Genomic DNA, 19289 nt, shown 5'->3' with positions numbered 1-19289 from the left:
TTATGATTATAATGATGTAATTTAACTATTAATTATGACTATCTATGCCTATGTTTTATGACCAAACAGCCTATACATATGTAGTATATGACTACAAATTTTATTAATATTTTGAGGCATTATCTATAATTTTGCATGATACATGTTTTCCAACAATTATTATACATTATGTATAAATTATGATAACGTCTTAAAAAAATTACGTTTTGTTTCTATGATGATGCATCATGTCTATATTGATTGAATAATCTCACCTGAAAGGGCAGCATGTTGTTGCTGTTGTCGGTTCTGAAGGGTTCCGGAGGTTCTGAGATCATCCAGGGTTTCTGCATGGCTCCGGGTCTCTGGTATTTCGGAGGCGCGATGACATTGCTCGGGAAGGGCTTCTTCGTCGGGGAGATAGGGTTGAGCGGAGACGGGACGCCCAGCCCGAGCCCGAGCGCTCTCCGCGGGTCTCTGCCGCTCCAGGGGTTCGCCGCGGAGCTCCACACCGCGTTCTGATGGTTATTCCAGGCGGACGAAGAAGCGGACGACGCGGTCACTTTATTGATGAGGGTCTGGTGGCTGTAGGGGTTCCTCTGGTTCACACTCATCGGGGATCTTCTCATCTGCGGAGAAAAACTACCTCCAAACACCGGGTTGACGTGATGGGGAAAGTTCTGAAAAAGCATCGTCCCGTTTACCGACGGAATTCCTTGGAAAAAGCCCTCGTCTACGGTGTTGGTGGACCAAGTGCTACCGAACGACGGTGAGAGAGAGGAATCCTGAGGGAAACCCAAACCCGGTAATACTGGAGACTCCATGGCGACCCGCTCGGAGTGACCGACGTGGTTCTGCTCGTCCAGGATCGGAGGGTCGGAGGGGGTCGGGGTGGATGGAGGCTCTGTATTTGACGGGTCTTGATGCTGGTAAGGCTGAGCTTTGCTTTTGTCCATCAGTAAATCATCCTGCATGTTTTGAGCTGAAACACAGATGATCAGTTATTATTGATCACACCGATCGGGCTGGGATTATTATTATTAATGAGCCCCTGATCAGCCATGTATCAGCACAGCAGCAGCACGGGATCTGTCTGTACTCCGCTTTTATCCCCCTTACTCATGTGTCCCGACACGAATAAAGGAGAAAAGCTCGGAGGTCACCGATATTCACCAATTTTCGCCACGTCTCGTTTTTCTCTCACCGGAACTCCAGACAGAAATGAGAAACTGATTCTTGTTCCTGTTTTTTTTTTTAATAAGCCCCGCCCCTCAATTTGCATACGTCAATAAATACAGCTGCGTCCTTCAGCAAGGTTAAAGGAGACACACTTTACAGTTTTAATCAAATAAATACATCAGGAAAATAGCTTTGCAACTCACTTTTAAGAGTACAGCTATAGTCATCTGTGCCTACTGACTCCACAATACATGCAAAGACATTGACTTTTGCTACTAAAGTACAAACATGCAAGGGTTTCTCTGCCATTTTACATTTTAAAACACTTCTGGTGGTTCAGTGTATCACACAATACATGCCAAGTGGATACTTCATGTGAATCCTCCTTATACAATATGTGCTTTAGTGCATATTTTGTCAAATGATAAAGTTTGTTCTGTACTTAATGTCTAAAATGTTTACATATTTGTCTATTGTAATGTATATAGTGCAAATTATTGTGTATCTTGTTTGTAATGCAGACTAATCTATTTGTGTGTGTGTGTGTGTGTGTGTGTGTGTGTGTGTGTGTGTATTTATGCAATCAATAAGGTACATATATATTTATCTGCCTAAACCTAAAATGCAAGAAAAAAAAAAAATCATGTAGCCTAAGCATAAGTTTGCAAAGTGTATGTTCAGACATTTTGGCTTGGATGGTGTACAACAGTCCATGGCACAGCTCAGCAACTAGGTTATATTTGCTGCAGGATCTTGGGTTACACCCAGCAATGCTGCACAAAACATACGCAACAGAAATCCCAATAACAGCTCTGGATGTTTTTCCACTGGCTGTATTACTTCATGTGACATCTCTCTATTTTGCACCCTTATAGTAAGCTATTATGTCTCCTCTATGGTTTACCAATTTTGTAAAGGGCTACAATTCTGTATATATATGCTCTGATAAGCAAAACAGTCGAACGAAAAGAGATTTTATTCAACCGTATGGAAAAGTACAACAATTTCAACATACCTCTTGAGGGTTTCTACGATGCCAAATATATTCCCATGAAAAACAGGCCGAGAATGCGACAGTTTCAGCGAGCCTGATGGATTTATGAACTCAACCTTTAATCAAATTTTAATCAGAGTAGACGACCGTAACAAGATGAAGAGCGTTTCTGCCAATATTTCCGTCCGTTAATCCTCGTTTCGCTGCATTAGAACTGCATATTCAAGGTCACAATAGAAATCATCACATCAGAGCACGCGCTGACCACCTAAATGACAGTAAACAAGAGCGTCACAGCACATGCATGTATATTATAATTCATTTCTAAAATGCACCAGGTTATTAGAAAGGGAAAGAAATCAAATCCAGCACTTTAATCCGCGCACACAACTCATAGTAGCTATTATTAAACACATAACATGCATCTGACGGATTGATTTTTTTCTCTTTTGCTTGCTTTTTTCTTGCCGTACATGAATCAGACTTTACCTTATCGTTCACCTTTTGGGATTCTGTAAATAAGACTATTTCTGTTTGTCTCGCCTGGGTTTTGATATGACAGATGAGCTGCCCTTCTGCAGTCGCCTCAACAGCTGATTGACTGCGGCGCATGGCTAATGCACTGCGGAATTATGGGAATTGTAGTTTTTCGGTCAGTGCAGCCATCAAACTCACTATATGACGTTGCAAAGCTTATATTATAACATGCAAATAACAGTATTAACCATTTATCAGCCCTTTAGGTTATAGTTCAAATACATTATGGTCCAGAATGTTTAGTTTTTAAATTGGCTACTGGATATTAAAATATAAAAGGAACAATTTTTAAAGAAAATTTTATTTTATTAAGTAAATTAATAGGGAAACACCCTTATGCTTAGGAGATATACTACCTGACACAATAGAGTGTTGCTAAGCAACAAAAACTATCTGATATGGGAGTTGATATGATGAACAGGTGTTTTGTGTCATAGCTGTTGCTATACTGTGGATTTTAGCATGGCTGAAATGCTGTATCCATTTTATAACCCAATTTTAAGCCAGATTTTGTGACACTGACTATTCAAAAATGACCTTTAAGTGATGAAATAACACAGTTTAAAGCGTTCACATGGCCTTAAAAAAATTGCCAGGTTTTTAGGCATAATCATGTACAATTGTATCATATAAAATATCATTATAATCTCAAAATAAACACAATAAAAGCATGCAAATCTGCTATGTGGCTCCGTATTCACCCCTGTCATAATGGAAATGTATTTATGAAACACAATGAACTACAATTACAGCTCCATTCATTAACTAATACTAATAAATAAGTTGATACTAATAAATAAATAAAATGACAGCTCTATTCATGAACTAATAGGCTACTAATAAATAAGTTCATATGAAATATAGAACATATTAAAATGCTTGTCAATTCAAGTCTTATTTGTAATAATGAACTCAATAAAAGAAATGAGAAAGGATCAAAACACCTCAGCAATAAACACTTTATAATTGCTTAACCATATGCTATGTGAAAAAGGGAAATGAATTAGGCTCTCACAAATCATATTATAATTCCTGGATGCTCTGCCATGTTAAATAAAACATGCAATCTAATCATATATAAATTGTATTGAAATATGCTGACTCTCCTTACCACAGTACGAGGTATTCTGAAGCCAAATATGTATCTTCATGTTGCTCCAGCAGGCGTAGTCCCTCTTGCTCTGGGCTGCCTGCCTCTGCGAGAACATAAATTTTTATATTTTTGGCGACATATAATGAAGACTACACGCCCCAGAGTGCATCTGTTGCCTCGCGAGAGTGAAGTTAACGCTCGCACAAGCGCGGTGTTGCGTCCGCTCGCGTTTTCTCACGCGCAGTCAATGGAGTCACTGCGTGTTTCTGGAAATACAGACATTTATGAATATTCATTAATAGATCAGTGTGTAATAATTAATTTAAATGGTTTATAATCGGATTCCAGTCGTTGCTTGATGTTAGTAAGGTATTCATATGCGTGTTTAACACGGCGTTAAGATTCACTGCGGCCTGACGATTAAATCTCTAATATTAAATTATTAAACTATTATCATAGTTTAGTATTCAGTCAGTAATCAAGTGTGCGGACTCATGTAAATATGGCAGACGAGGGAGCGGTTGTGATGCAGCAGATTGTGGACAGGTGAGTGAAAGAAATAGAATGTAAACAAATGGCTAATGTCAGCTACATAGCAGCCTGTCAGTACAGACACATTTACAGGCTTTCATGTTGTTATAAATATTCTTAATCACATATTGATATTCTTAACTAACAATTAGAGTAGCTGATGAGTGATTGCTCACCAGTTTAGAGCGTTTATGCTCTTAAATGTAGATGCTATTGCTAATAAGTGTTACCTACATGATGTGACGTCTTTCGCGAGGGGGCGTGACCTTGATTTGGCCTTTTAATTAGGGCCCAAGCGAAAATTCGCGCAGGGCCCTCTTGTTCTTCTAAGGATTATTATTATTTTTTTTTTTTTTTTTTTTTTTATTTTTTTTCCGTCTTCCGGGGCTTTTTGGGGGCCTTAACATGCTCAAAAACTCTTGAAAATTGGCACACACATTGGAATCCGCGGCCATTAGGACGCCGGAGAGGCTGGTACCCGGGCGTGGCAGGGGGGCTCGACAGCGCCCCCTTGAAAAAAGTCTGAAAATTTGGTCCATATATTAAACACGCTTGCACGTATTAGTATGAAACTCAGTACACATATAGACCTCATCGGGCCGAACAACTTTCGTGCTCTAAGTTAAACACCACGCCAACAGGAAGTCAGCTATTAAGGGTTGTTTGAAAAACGCATGCTCTGGAATTTGATATACTCCTCCTAGACGATTAATCCGATCGCCACCAAACTCGGTCAGCATGAAGTCAAGACACTGATGATTAAAAATTGCCAGGGGATTTTTGATATCTCGAACGGTTTGGCCGTGGCGAGGCAACGAATTTATGGCGAGAAAAAGGAAACAGGAAATGTGTTATAACGTCTGCATACATATATTGATCTTTATGAAACTTCACGAGTGTGTTCGTTATAGGAGTCTGATCACATGGATGTGACTATTGTGAGTCAAAGTTATAGCGCCACCAACTGGCAGCAGGAAGTGTATCACTTTTTGAAATGTTTTGAGATCACCCTCTTATTTTTACCTGATTTGCTTCAAACTTCATCAGTGTAATGTCAATACACAGCAGATGTAGACCTATGACAGGATTTTTGATATTTGAAATATTGTTGCCATGGCAACAGGTCAAACTGTAATAATATTCTTGAGTGTTTTTGAGGCTCTTAACATGCTTCAAATTGCATGAAACTCGACACACACATCAATATTGTCAACCAGTAGACATGGACAAAGCCATAGAAATGGGCGTGGTGGAGGGGCTCAGTAGCGCCACCTTTTGACAAAAGTGGGGGGGTTAGTTTTTCCTACAATCACCAAACTCGGTACACATATTGTTCTCATCAAGCCGGACAATTTTCTAATTTACATTCATTAGCTCCGACCAACAGGAAGTCAGCTATTTTGGTTTGAATGTTAATTTTTTGAAAAAACAGGCTATGAATTTTATACTACTGCTCCTACAGGGTTTATCCAATTTACACCAAACTTTTTTTAACTTGTTGCTAACACATTGAAGTTGTTTAATTGCAAACGGATTTTGGATATCTCAAACGGTTTGGCCGTGGCGAGGCAACGAATTTATGGCAAGAAAAGGGAAACAAAGTGTTATAACTTCTGCATACATTAATTGATTTTGATGAAACTTCGGCTTAGTCTTCGTTGTACAAGGCTGATCACATGGATGTGACTATTGTGATTCAAAGTAATAGCGCCACCAACTGGAAGCAGAAAATGTGTCACTTTCAGCATACATTGAGATCACCCTCTTATTTTTACCTGATTTGCTTCAAAATTCATCAGAATAATGTTAAAACTTGGCACATGTAATCCTTTGAAAATGGGCAGGGAGGAGGGGCTCTATAGTGGCACCTTGTAGTGCAGTAAATGTGGAGTGAATTTGACATAGTCCTTTGATGTTTAACCGTTTTAAGTGCCTATTGCCCGCTGTGCACAGTTGCCCTGAAGCCACCGGGGTGGCGGTGCCACCGGGCTTGGGCCCGCCATCGCTGCTCGCAGCTATATTTTTGTTTTGATTCAGTCCTTTACTCCTTTGTTTATTTAGCCTACTTGTAGATCCTTAAGTGTTTACCAACCTCTGCTCTAAAGATCAATCTGTTCATTTTTGCAATCGGTAACATACTGATTTTTAAGTGTCTGAAAATCGATATCTGTTGTAAAAATTATACATAAAATAATAATAATATAAATAATAATTATTATTACAGTTAACAATAGTTATTATTAAAATGGTTTCTATTATTGACAAACTAATAGTTATAGAAAATAATAGTTATAATAAAAGACATAATTGATAATGAGTGTTTCTTGAATGGCTATTTAAAGGGTTAGTTAACCCAAAAATGAAAATTCCACATGCTGTTCCACACCCGTAAGACCTTCGTTAATCTTTGGAACACAAATTAAGATATTTTTGTTGAAATCCGTGAGGCCTGCATAGGGAGCAATGACACTTCCTCTCTCAAGATCCATAAAGGTACTAAAAACACATCTAAACCAGTTCATGTGAGTACAGTGATTCAATATTAATATTATTAAGCGACGAGAATATTTTTGGAGCGCCAAAAAAACAAAATAACGACTTATATAGTGATGGTTGATTTCAAAACAGTGCTTCAGGAACCATCGGAGCACAATGAATCAGCGTGTCAAATCAACTGTTCGGAGCCGTTTGGCAGTTTGACACGCGATCCAAATCATGATTCGATACACTGATTCATAACGCTCCGAAGCTTCCTGAAGCAGTGTTTTGAAATCGGCCATCACTAAATAAGTCGTTATTTTGTTTTGTTTTTTGCCGCACCAAAAATATTCTTGTCGCTTTATAATATTAATATTGAACCACTGTACTCGCATGAACTGATTTAAATATGTTTTTAGTACCTTTCTGGATCTTGAGAGAGAAAATGTCATTGCTCCCTATGAAGGCCTCACTGAGCCATCGGATTTCAACTGAAATATCTTAATTTGTGTTACGAAGATGAACGAAGGACTTACGGGTGTGAAACGGCATGAGGATGAGTAATAAATGACAGAATTTTCATTTTTGGGTGAACTAACCCTTTAAGAGCAATTAATGCGAGCCGTACATTAAATAAGTTACTTTAACTGTGAAATGCTGTTGTTTTCTGTTGAATGTGGCATAAATGCATTGTGTAATGTCATAACTATAATGTACTTATACATTTGAGCTGTAAAGTTGACTAAGTCCTCTTTAGCAGTGGGATTACTTCTGGTTATGCATAGATTTAAATCTTGGCTGAGCATTTTTTGTTATCTTTGCACGTCATGTGATTGCAAATATTACTGGGTTTACCAGTTTACATAGTCATTACAGGAGTTGAAAAGTAGTGTTATCACATTTTGACTTCATAATATGTTAATTACTTTAGCATTGTTGTATGTTTTACGAACTGTGAAATGATTATTTCCTGCGTTAATCAACACTGACAAAGCTTGACTTGTATTGACCCCAGAATATTCCTTTAATAGTAAAACAGCTTAAGTCATAAGAGGCTTGATTGCCTGTTTGATCTGACACACACCTGCTTAGGTCACTGGCTGGTTTCCTAAAGGTTCACACCATGGTAAAAGAAGCTCTTTGTCACATGACTTATGTGATGTTGATCTTGAGTATTATGAGATTTTACTTTTAATGAACACAGCAAAGAGGACAGTGTGCCCTGGAGAAGTTTATAACGACACTGTTGTTGTGGTTAGTTTTACAGACTGACCCTCATGGGTCATAAATAAACAGTACTATTGTATATTCCCTGTAATTGCACATTTTCTAAATATAGGAGAATATTTTGGTAAATGACATGGACAAGTTCTCATTTCAGTAATTATGCATTGGGTCACTGCGTGGAGTCGAGCTGTTCGGTGTCCTGACCTTGTCCATGTTTTTCCACTGAAACTGTCCTGTTTGCCAGAGGGCTTGCAAAATAAACTAGATAACTGCAATGGCCTGCTGATGGGACACACTCGAGCAGATCTGTCCTTCCACTCAACAGCAAGATTGCTGGAAACTTTTATATGTTAACTATATGTTATATGATAACTGCATTCAAAAGTTTGGGGTCAGTATTTATTTATTTTTTTTAAAGAAATTTTTATTACGCAAGTATGCATTGAATTATGGAGGCTTGTTTTCAAAAGTCAGAATTGCTAGATATAAATATTTTTTTTTTTCTGTGTTAGATATCGCAATTCTAACTTTTTCCCCTCAGAATTTTGACATTTGCGATTGGGAGTTATAAATCTGAATAACGAGATATAAACAATTTCCTTTTTTATTTTATTTTTATTCCGTGATGAAAACAAGCCTTCATATTAAATTAATCACAAGTGACCGTAAAGACATTTATAATGTTACAAAAGATTTCTAATTCAAATAAATGCTATTCTTTCTATTCATCACAGAAAACATGCATCACGGTTTCCTCAAAAACATGAAAGGATTAGTTCACTTCTGAAATGAAAATTTCCTGATAATTTACTCACCCCCATGTCATCCAAGATGTTCATGTCTTTCTTTCTTCAGTCAAAATTAAATTAAGGTTTTTGAGAAAAACATTCCAGGATTTTTCTCCATATAGTGGACTTCAGTGGGGTTCACCGGGTGGAAGGTCCAAATTGCAGTTTCAGTGCTGCTTCAAAGGGCTCTACATGATCCCAGACGAGAAAAAAGGGTCTTATCTAGTAAAACGATCGGTCGAAAAATGGCATATGGAGCGATAATAACTGACATGATCCATGATAACATGATATTTTTAGTGATATTTGTAAATTGTCTTTCTAAATGTTTCCTTAGCATGTTGCTAATGTACTGTTAAATGTGGTTAAAGTTACCATCGTTTCTACTGTATTCACGGAGACAAGAGCCGTCGATTATTTTCATTTTTAAACACTTGCAGTCTGTATAATTCATAAACACAACTTCATTCTTTATAAATCTCTCCAACAGTGTAGCATTAGCCGTTAGCCACAGAGCACTATCAAACTCATTCAGAATCAAATGTAGACATCCAAATAAATACTATACTTATGCGATTAGACATGCTGCATGACAAACACTTCGTCAAGATCCATTTTGAGGGTTATATTAGCTGTGTTAACTTTGTTTATGCAATGATAGAGTCGAGAGCTCGGGAGGGGGCGGAGAGCGCGAGCAATTAAAGGGGCCGCAGCCTGAATCGGCACATTTCTAATTATGCCTCAAAATAGGCAGTAAAAAAAATTAATTAAAAAAAAATCTATGGGGTATTTTGAGCTACAACTTCACAGACACATTCAGGGGACACCTTAGACTTATATTACATCTTGTAAAAAAATGTTCGGTGGCACCTTTAAGCAGCACAACTGTTTTCAGCATTGATAAAAAGGAATGTTTCTTGAGCAACAAATCAGCATATTAAAATGATTTTCTGAAGGATCATGTGACACTGAAGACAGGAGTAATGATGCTGAAAATTCAGCTTTGCATCACAGAAATAAATTATATTGTAAAATATATTCAAATAGAAAACACTGTTTAAATTGGTAAAATTGTGATAATATTTCACAATATTATGCTTTTTACAGCTCAAATAAATGCAGTCTCGGTGAGCACTTCTTACAAAAACATTAAAAAATCTTTGCAACCCCAAACCTTTGCACGGCAGTGTACATGCAGCTAGTGGCATTCCACCAAGTAATGTGAGTTTTGAACATGTTGTCTGTTCATTCTTCTGTTTAAATCCAAGTAAATGTATATATTGAGAGGAAACTACTGGACTTGTGTTAGTAAAGTGGTTTATTGGCACATTAGGCTGTTTGTAGACATATCTGTGTCAGTTGTCATGGTGAAAGCTCTCATCTCTTTCAAATGGATCCTGCATCCTTCTCTAATGTCCGTCACTGAGGCAACAACCTTCACAGGTCTGTGTGGAAGCAGATAGCCGTACACCAGCGCGTAGCTCTATCAGACTTGCACACATGGGTCTTATCGAGGCCTGCCACCCGCAGCTGCTCTCTCTGCAATGCAGCTCTTCGCTGGTTGAAAAGATGGGGTCATGCTTAAATCCTGTCTGACCTTTACGTGGCAGACACTCTATCACCCTCTTTTGTTCTCGTCGGTTTTCAGAAAGCTGGCTCCATTTATTTTGGCTGTCTTTAAACTCACTTTCTCTGCCTTATTGTTTTTCCCGGCACAGCTTTGATGTGTTAACACATCATCACTGACAAAGCAGGCTGTCTTTTCAAATGTGTTTCTGAGTCATGTTTGAAGGTGTCTGGAAGTAATCCAGCATTTTTGGACCTTTTTGGTGTTCTGTTCTGTTTGAATGTCAATAAAATACAGGTTTGCATGGTGCCTATGCTAATTTCTGATATTCTACTAGATTTTTTGAAGAAAATGCTTGTGCAAAACTGACAGCACGATGCTAGGGCATTGCTAAATGGTTGCCAGGGGCACATTAATGCACAGGGGCCGAAGCCCAGGGGCCTACACTGGGAAGGGGCCTAGTGGCTGTATGAAAATTGTATATTTTTTTAAATTATTATTTGTATATATGGGAGTTTGCTGCAGTGACAACATTCTATAAACAAACCCACATACCCGTAATTTTCAGGACTCGCAAATGCATTTTCGACAAAGCCCTGCTGTGAACGGGACCGGACAACTAGTTTTCTGTGACGTAGTACAGTGCGAGAGAGCTGCTTTGCGCTGAACGCGGGTTCAGTAACTTGCGCGTGGATATAATCTGCGTGTCATCTGAAAGTTTTAGATCCAGTCACTGTGTTCCATCGGTGATGCTTTAAAGTATCAATTTTAATTTCAGGAGGTTTTAAATCTGAGGACGGAAAAACAGGAATCGCAATATTTCTTAAATGTGATAATTAAACGTTAAATGCTCTGATTTAATTAAATAAACGCCAGCACTGCATATTTCAAGGTAAAGACGTGGCGGTGTTGCGTGTTCTACATGCTCGCGCTTTTAGAGCAGTTTGCAATCAATAAATATTTTGTTTAATTTATAGTATTAATATCATGGAGCGGTACCTGAACACTCGCATTTCAGCCAGGAAAGTTTTGATGGCATTTTTTTTTCATATTACCTCCATATAATGCACGTATAATAATGTTTTTATTACTGAAGCGCTGCTTTGTTTATGTAACCGCTATAATTCTGCTGTTCCACATGCACCACCTACTGGCAAAGAGTGAATTTGCATATTCATCTATATTTGCAGCATACACACATTGTAGTGTTGTTAATGTAAAATGTTATCGACAAAATAAATTTCAACAAATGAATGACAGGAAGCTAAAAAATGTGTTATCTGGGGTAGGGGGCCTACTGTAATGCTGTAGTCCAGGGGCCTAAGGCACCCCTGGTGGTTACTTACTGGCCCCGCCCCTAGTTTCTATAATATTCTGGTGTCTTAGGGTACATTACATGTACTAAAAATGCAAAAGATTGTCGAAATGATTGTCGAAATGATCCCATTCACACGGCTTTGTAAAAATGACTAAAAACATTGCATTATGTTGCCAGGCCAGTAGTTGGCGATGTCACTTTGTAAAAAAACACTACGCACCTATAGACTGCATGCGCATGACGTCACCTTTTTCATAAATTCACATTTTTTTGTCATTTTCATGGAGATGATAACGATATTGTTTTCAAAAACTTGCACATTGAAACCCGTTTTTTAAAGGATTGTGTTTTCAGGCACAAAAACGCACAAAAAGTTTTCACAAAACGTTTTTTCCTTAAATGGTGTCGGCCCCTGAATATACCATGACAGCATTATACTTCCAGGTGAAATTTTACTTTATTACTAGAGATTTTAGGTTAATATTTCAATAATTTAATGACACATTCTCATGTTCACGGTTTTGTGATGTTGGTTAATAATCACTTGAGAAACAGCATGTGATGATGTGATCAGCTGGCTTTATGCATTTTCTGGGAGTCAGGGTGCACAGGATTTTAAAGTTGGCATGAAACGGAAGTTGCGATAGACTTTTCTTCCCTATTGTGATGTATATTCGATTGAAATGGCTTCTTAAACAAAAAAAAATGTAGGGCTGGCTTAATTTTGTCCATGGGGAACTGATTGGATGGATTGCTGTTTATTTTCTGGGTAATTTCTTGTAGTGCACTGTGATTTTTGCATTTTTTCACTATCCTGGAATAGTCCCATTTTAGCAGGAAATTGCTATCAAGGATTTCTTTTTTTATTGTATTTTAAGCATGTCAAATATAAATGTAGTTTTAAGTATCCATAGCTGTTTAGTGAAATGCAACTCACTATTGCACTAAAACTTCTGTGTGGTGTATGAATTCATGTTTCTCCTGGCTTTATACATTTGCTGGTGAAACGTGATCTCGCGGATGGGTCTTGTGACTTTGACCGCGGGGGAGAGAGTGTGTGTTTATGGATCAGCAGTAGGCCACATCTGACCCCCCCCTCAAGTACAAATATAGACCACAAGTTCAAGATGACTGGCGTTACTGGAAAACAGTGACTGAAGTTACATGAACTCCAATGTAGCTGGTGTTCAACTGGTGCAACCAGCTGTAAACTCACAATCTATCACATTAGAATTCTGTTTGAAACTGTTGGGCTTGAGACAGGTGAATATGGGGGACAGAGGTACACACACACACACAGAGAAGTGGTCAAAAGTGATGTCTGGAGGGGATATTTGCTTTTAACGACCCTACAAGTTTTAAAACATCAAAATATAAGGGAAAATACTGACTCCAAGCAAAACTAAGCAATATGCTTACAAAATCTTCAACAAAATAATATTTGAAAAAAGGGTGAAGATGTCAGTTGGCCGGACGGCACTAATATAATTATTAGTCAAGTATCATTAATAATACATTTTTAATCTTGTTAAAATATTCAGTTTTTTCTACCCTGTATCATCTGTAATCATATGTTTGCTTCCATGTTCAGTGTAATTGTTACATTATTATGTATTTAACTGAAAATACAATTCAATGGCTAAATGCAGTTATTTATATGATGATTTATTGCCAGACTAAATGTCATAAATGTGGCAGCCCTATATGTAGTAGAAACGGCTTGGATCTCAGCGGTTCCTCTGATGCTCGGCTCTTTGTTGGTTCCCTGGTGATGGAACTTTCTCTTGCTGGCTGTTGGCTGGAAGGTCTTTCAGGTTCCCACAGTCACGTGACCACGGCCCGATGAATAAACTCATTGTGCCGAGGTTTTAATGCCTCTTTAAATACAGTCTGACCTGTGTAGCAATGAGAAAATGCCGGAGAGTTTGTCTTTGTATCACTTGTGAAGCACACCGTTGGTCTTTTTGATGCTATTGCTCATACTTAAGGTTTGGGCTGGGGTTTACTGAGGAGTTTTGCTCCGTGTTTAACAATAGACATTTAGTTTTTCCACAAAAGCAAGCATAGAATCATTGCAGTTTTTAAAGCGACATCAGTCAACGGTAGCAAAATTAGCCACTTGAAATCCATGAAAACTCATCCTGTCTGAAATAGTAGCCGGCGTTAGGACTCTAGAGTTCAGGATATTTAAACTATTATCAGGGTTATCAGTTCCAGAGACCCCCCTCGCTCTTGTATAGATTGTGTTTCTGTGTCATGTAACCTGGCTCTTAACATGTAAAGAAAGGTGAGTGGTATCGACTTTCTGACCTCCTGATGGTATCTTATAGACATTAGAGCTATATTCTGCAAGAACTCAAGTAGTCAGGAAAATCTAGAAGTCGAGAAGCCTGCTTTCTGGGCATCTAAGAGGGCTTTTTCCAGCATTTGTTCCTGGAATGTTCACATGATTTATGGGGAAATGATCCGGTATATTGGAGATATTTTAACCATCATAAACATAATCACAAACAGTGCTGAAAAGTAGTTCCGTCTCGTGTCTTCAGTTACAGCAGTCAACGGAATCTGATCATAGTTGTTCTGCTGGACAAAGTCAAAGTTTTATTAGGCTTATTATTCTCAAGTTGTTATGTTTGCACGTGTGGAGATAAAGTGCTGCAATAAATGCATGTTTATGTCATCATAGTAAAAACCGGTTGATTTGAATGGAAGTCAGCACTCCTGAAGAACAGGTTTATGATCTAGACTGCATTGCCACAAAATATTAGAATCTTTTAACGACCCCTCATGATTCAATTCTATTTAATTCGACTTTGATTCAGAGAATCATAAAGTTACAAGTAAGAAAGGGGGGGAAAAAAACATACCTACAAAACCTTACTGTTGAACTCTGTGTTATAAGGGAAGATGATCCTCTCTAATAAAAATGAGGAGAAATTTATTTTAATTTATTATATATTATTAGTAGTTTTTTTTTATTTATTTAAATAATTTATTGAAATTTAATTTTTTGTAAATTTAAAAAATGTTATTAGTATCTATTTTTATTAGAGCTGGAAATCTTTTAACAACTCCTCATGATTCAGTTCTATTTTATTCCATTTTTGATTCAGAGAATCATGAACTTACAAGTAAGAAAATAAAAATTGTAACTACAAAATGCTTTGTTGAACCCTGTCCTCATAAAAATGAGTAAGAGAAATTTATAATAATTTATTTATTAATAGTAGTTTATTCATTTGTATAGTTTATTTAAATTTTCTTTTTTTTTTTAATATATATTTAAAAATGATATATTTAGTTTATTTTTATTTTATTTATTTGTGGGTAAATGAAAGAATTATGATGTATCTGTGAATATTTTTTTTCTCTCACAAAATAGACAAAAATCTCATCATCTTATCATATGTCATACCTTGTTTGTATTTTACTGCAGATAATATAACCTGTAGTTTGAAACTTTACCCCCGTTGAGTGAAGGCAAACAAGCTTAAATCAGATTCTGTTTCACAGCACAATTTGTTTTACCTTGTTTATTAGCTGATAATCGGGTTGTCTGACCTTGACGGTACACCTTAATGAACACCGCTCTTAGTGTGTGAGTGAGGGGCGACGGCAAGATGTCTTGGGTTTCACGAGGATGATTGTGTTTCTGGTGGTTGTCATGATGGAGGCTGGGTTACAGGAACAGGAGAAGCAGATTCTTAAGAAACACAGAGAACCGTCTTTTGTCCGTAGCTCATCTTGTGAACTGCTCCTCTCGTTTCGTCACTCTTTATTTTTCTTCCGGTCTTTTGTTCTTCATCTGTGGTAGTTGCTGTTAGGAGAGAATCATACATCTAGACACAATCTGAAATTATTTTCTGAATTACTCAACCTCATGTTGTTCCAGACCTTTGTTTATCTTAAGAACACAAATTAAGATATTTTTGATGAAATCTGAGAGTTTTCTGGCCTCCGATAGACTGCAACGTTATTACCACTTTCAAGGCACAGAAATGTGCTAAAGGCATCATTAAAATAGTCCACATGACTGCCGTGGTTCAACCTTAATGTTATGAAGTGACGAGAATACATTTTGTGTGCAAAAACAAAACAAAAATAGTAACTTTATTCAACAATCTCTACTCTGTTGACATAGTAAGCAAATAATGAGTCGCCGTTCTGTTAATAAATGCTGAAGAAGTATTGTTCATCGTTATGTATATTATATATAACAAATGAAACCTTATTGTAACATGTTACCAGATTTTTTTTTTTTTTTCCAAAAATCAGAACAGAGAAATATTTCTCTGAGAATTTTAACATCTGAAAAATTACACACTTTTAAATTGAGATCAGGTCATGTTTTAAAGATGAAGAAGTACATGAAATTACAAATCTAGGCTTTCTTGATTCGCTCTGCGATTGTCATCTGATGGTTACAGGAGGTTCATGATCAGGAGCACACGGCTGATCTCAGTCACCTGAGCAGCTCTTCATCCCTCATGTTTTATTCAAAAACGGACAGAACGGAAAATCTGGCGCAGGAACCTGAGAGAGAGTCTCTGTCTCTCCTCCAGCAGCGCAGAAACACTGAGAGATTTGGCATGGATTATTTACTGGATGGACATTTTTATTGTGGTGCTGGACAACAGAAGAAACTACTTCTAAAGAATCTTTTTGTCTGCAATCTTAGACCCTAGGGTTCTTGATGCAATTTTAAAGAACCATTTATGCCAAAAAGGTTCTATATAAGGAGAAATATCTTATGCATAATGCTTTCAAGCTTAGGTTATTTAACTTTTTTCTAGTGATAAAGCAAAGCTGTTTAATTCATAGCATTTAATTAAAATAAAAAAATGAATTCAAAATGAATCAATTAAAACTAAATCCATAAAATGATCTCATGATGGGAACCATTAAAAGGTTCTATATACATGTGAATTTTATAAATGAAATGATCCTAAACTATTATCAGGGAAATTAAATGACATTATCTTAATTGTTTTTAAGTTATCTTAATTTGCGAGCTTTTCTCAGTAAAAATGCTCATATGTGATTGTGCATGCAATTGTGATAATTTGAGTAATTAAAGGGTTAGTTCACCCTAAAATGAAAATTAGCCCATAATTTACTCACCCTCAAGCAATCCTAGGTGTATATGACTTTCTTCTTTAATCCAAACACAATTGAAGTTATATTTAAAATTATCCATCCATCATAAAAGTCATTCATACAGCTCCAGGGGGTTAATAAAGTCCTTCTGAAGCGAAGCGATGGGGTTTTGTAAGAAAAATATCCGTATTTAAAACTTTATGAACTATAATAACTGGCTTCCGCTAACAGCCGTATGCAAGTCGAGTTCCGGCGGAAGAGTGACCTCTGACCCTGCGTATGATGAGGATGTAGGAGTAGCATAAGCTTAGACGCCTCTTGCGGTTCAAACAAATAGGGCTGGGCAACAAACTCAAGCTCCTCCTCTTTTTAAATTCTTGTTTTAGACTTCTTATTCATGACCGGTGTTTTGTTTTGCTCTATCCTCTGCGCTTCCTTCAATACGTCATGCGTCAGGTCAGAGGTCACTCTTCCGCTGGAACTAGACTTGCGTACAGCTGTTGCGGGAAGCCAGTTATTATAGTTTATAAAGTAAATGTGGATATTTTTCTTACAAAATCCCATCGCTTCAGAAGGCCTTTATTAACCCCCTGGAGTCATATGGATTACTTTTTATGATAGATGGATACCCTTTTTTTTATGGGCTTCAAAATCTCGGGGTACCATTCACTCCCGTTATCAAGCTTGGACAGCCAGGATATTTTTTAAAGGGATAGTTCACCCAGAAATGAAAATTTGATGTTTATCTGCTTACCCCCAGGGCATCCAAGATGTAGGTGACTTTGTTTCTTCAGTAGAACACAAATGATGATTTTTAACTCCAACCGTTGCAGTCTGTCAGTCAAATAATAGGAGTGAATGGGAACTTGGATCAATAAGAGTCGAAAAACCTTGCATAGGCAAATCCAAATTAAACCCTGCGGCTCGTGATGACACATTGATGTCCTAAGACACGAAACGATTGGTTTGTGGGAGAAACCGAACAGTATTTATATAATTTTTTTACCTCTCAAACACCCCCATATCCAACTGCGTTCAGCACTCGCTTAGTGAGGTCTGATCGCACTCTGACAGCGGAAGTGATGTCTCGCGCATATACTTCAATGAGTGATAGACATCACTTCCGCTGTCAGAGCGCGATCAGACCTCACTAAGCAGACGGCAGCGGTTGGAGTTAAAAATCATAATTTGTGTCCTACTGAAGAAACAAAGTGACCTACATCTTGTAAGCAGATAAACATCAAATTTTAATTTTTGGGTGAACTATCCCTTTAATATAACTCTGATTGTGTTTGGCTGAAAAAGAAAGTCATATACACCAAGGATGGCTTGAGGGTGAGTAAATTATGGGATAATTTTAATTTTGGGTGAACTAAACCTTTAATTGGCATATTATGTAATTAATTCACTAAAACCCTTGTAAATTGATTTGGAAATGTTCAGTTGTTGAATGATAAAATGTTTTTTTTCTTTTGAAGTGGAGTTCATTGGAGATCTCGTTTCATTTGTGCTTAGTCACTGACCCATTTTACTCTGCAGTTCCCCCCCTTGATACTTTTAAGAGTTGAACTATAAAAATAACTCAAGAATCTGCTGCTCATGGAGCCTTGAACTTTACACGGTTACATGAAAAACTTTCTTCTCACCTTTATGTTTTTATACTTTGCCCTGAATCATAATAGGAACACATAGCAAGCCAAGTGCTGATGTGTTTCTCTGTTTTTTGTATGTGTGTTTTACAGGAGTTGTTGGGTGTGTTTTGCCACAGATGAGGATGACCGTACGGCGGAGTGGGTGCGTCCGTGCCGCTGCCGTGGTTCAACTAAGTGGGTTCATCAGTCATGTCTTCAGCGCTGGGTTGATGAGAAGCAGAGGGGCAACAGCACCGCACGTGTCGCCTGCCCACAATGCAATGCTGAGTACCTCATCGTGTTCCCTAAGCTTGGTATGTCAGCTCTTAAACACTAAAAAATATGTCATATGTCAACCATATGTTCAGGAAACCTGATGTTTTTGCAGTTATGTTTACTGATGTGGTTACACTTTGTTAAAGATTAAATGAGTTTAACACTGTTACCTGCACCCAATTGTGTGGGGTTGGTAATATTTTTTTAATGTTTTTAAAGAAGTCTCTTATGCTCACCAAGGCTGCATTTATTTGATGCAGTAAAATGAAATATTATTACAATTTAACATAACTGATTTCTATTTGAATATATTTTAAAAAGTAATTTAATCCTGTGATGTCAAAGCTGAATTTTCAGCATCATTACTCCAGTTTTCAGTTTCACATGATCCTTCAGAAATCATAATATGCTGATTTGCTGATCCTAAGGAAGGATCGTTGAACTAGGTAAATGGCTAATTAATGGCCAGGTTGAAAGTGAAAATATTCAATACATCGTCCCTGCCTTTGCTGGGAACATAATAAACAGTTCACTTTCACATGCCACACATTACAGGCAAAATTCTTGACATATCTGACATACTTTCGCTTTCAT

The 19289-nt window shown here is 37.4% G+C and overlaps 2 protein-coding genes across 7 annotated transcripts in view; one reads left to right on the top strand and one right to left on the bottom strand.

Moving 5' to 3' along the window:
* The window catches only part of cpeb3 (cytoplasmic polyadenylation element binding protein 3), a 40501-nt gene extending 36542 nt beyond the window's left edge, over positions 1-3959 (bottom strand). For 4 of the 6 annotated variants that reach the window (XM_048204472.1, XM_048204473.1, XM_048204474.1 and 1 more), the window contains exons 1-2: positions 3801-3959; positions 255-961 (exon numbers count right to left, since the gene is read on the bottom strand). In XM_048204472.1, coding sequence (XP_048060429.1) covers positions 255-961; positions 3801-3897 — 804 coding nt within the window. In that variant the 5' untranslated portion in view covers positions 3898-3959. Of the gene's footprint in view, positions 1-254; positions 962-2173; positions 2421-2641; positions 2798-3800 lie in introns of those variants that run through there. The other 2 variants (XM_048204477.1, XM_048204476.1) reach the window with 2 other exon arrangements.
* A 23-nt stretch (positions 3960-3982) lies between these two features.
* Positions 3983-19289, top strand: part of marchf5 (membrane-associated ring finger (C3HC4) 5) — a 30027-nt gene continuing 14720 nt past the window's right edge. Inside the window, exons 1-2 of the mRNA XM_048204481.1 lie at positions 3983-4328; positions 18531-18733. Of these exons, the coding sequence (XP_048060438.1) occupies positions 4285-4328; positions 18531-18733 (247 nt within the window). The 5' untranslated portion in view covers positions 3983-4284. The remainder of the gene's footprint in view (positions 4329-18530; positions 18734-19289) is intronic.

This window comes from Megalobrama amblycephala, linkage group LG10 (assembly GCF_018812025.1).
Source record: "Megalobrama amblycephala isolate DHTTF-2021 linkage group LG10, ASM1881202v1, whole genome shotgun sequence".
NCBI lineage: Eukaryota > Metazoa > Chordata > Actinopteri > Cypriniformes > Xenocyprididae > Megalobrama > Megalobrama amblycephala.
Note: the sequence above shows the minus strand (reverse complement) of the source record. Positions and strands in the feature narration are given on the sequence as shown.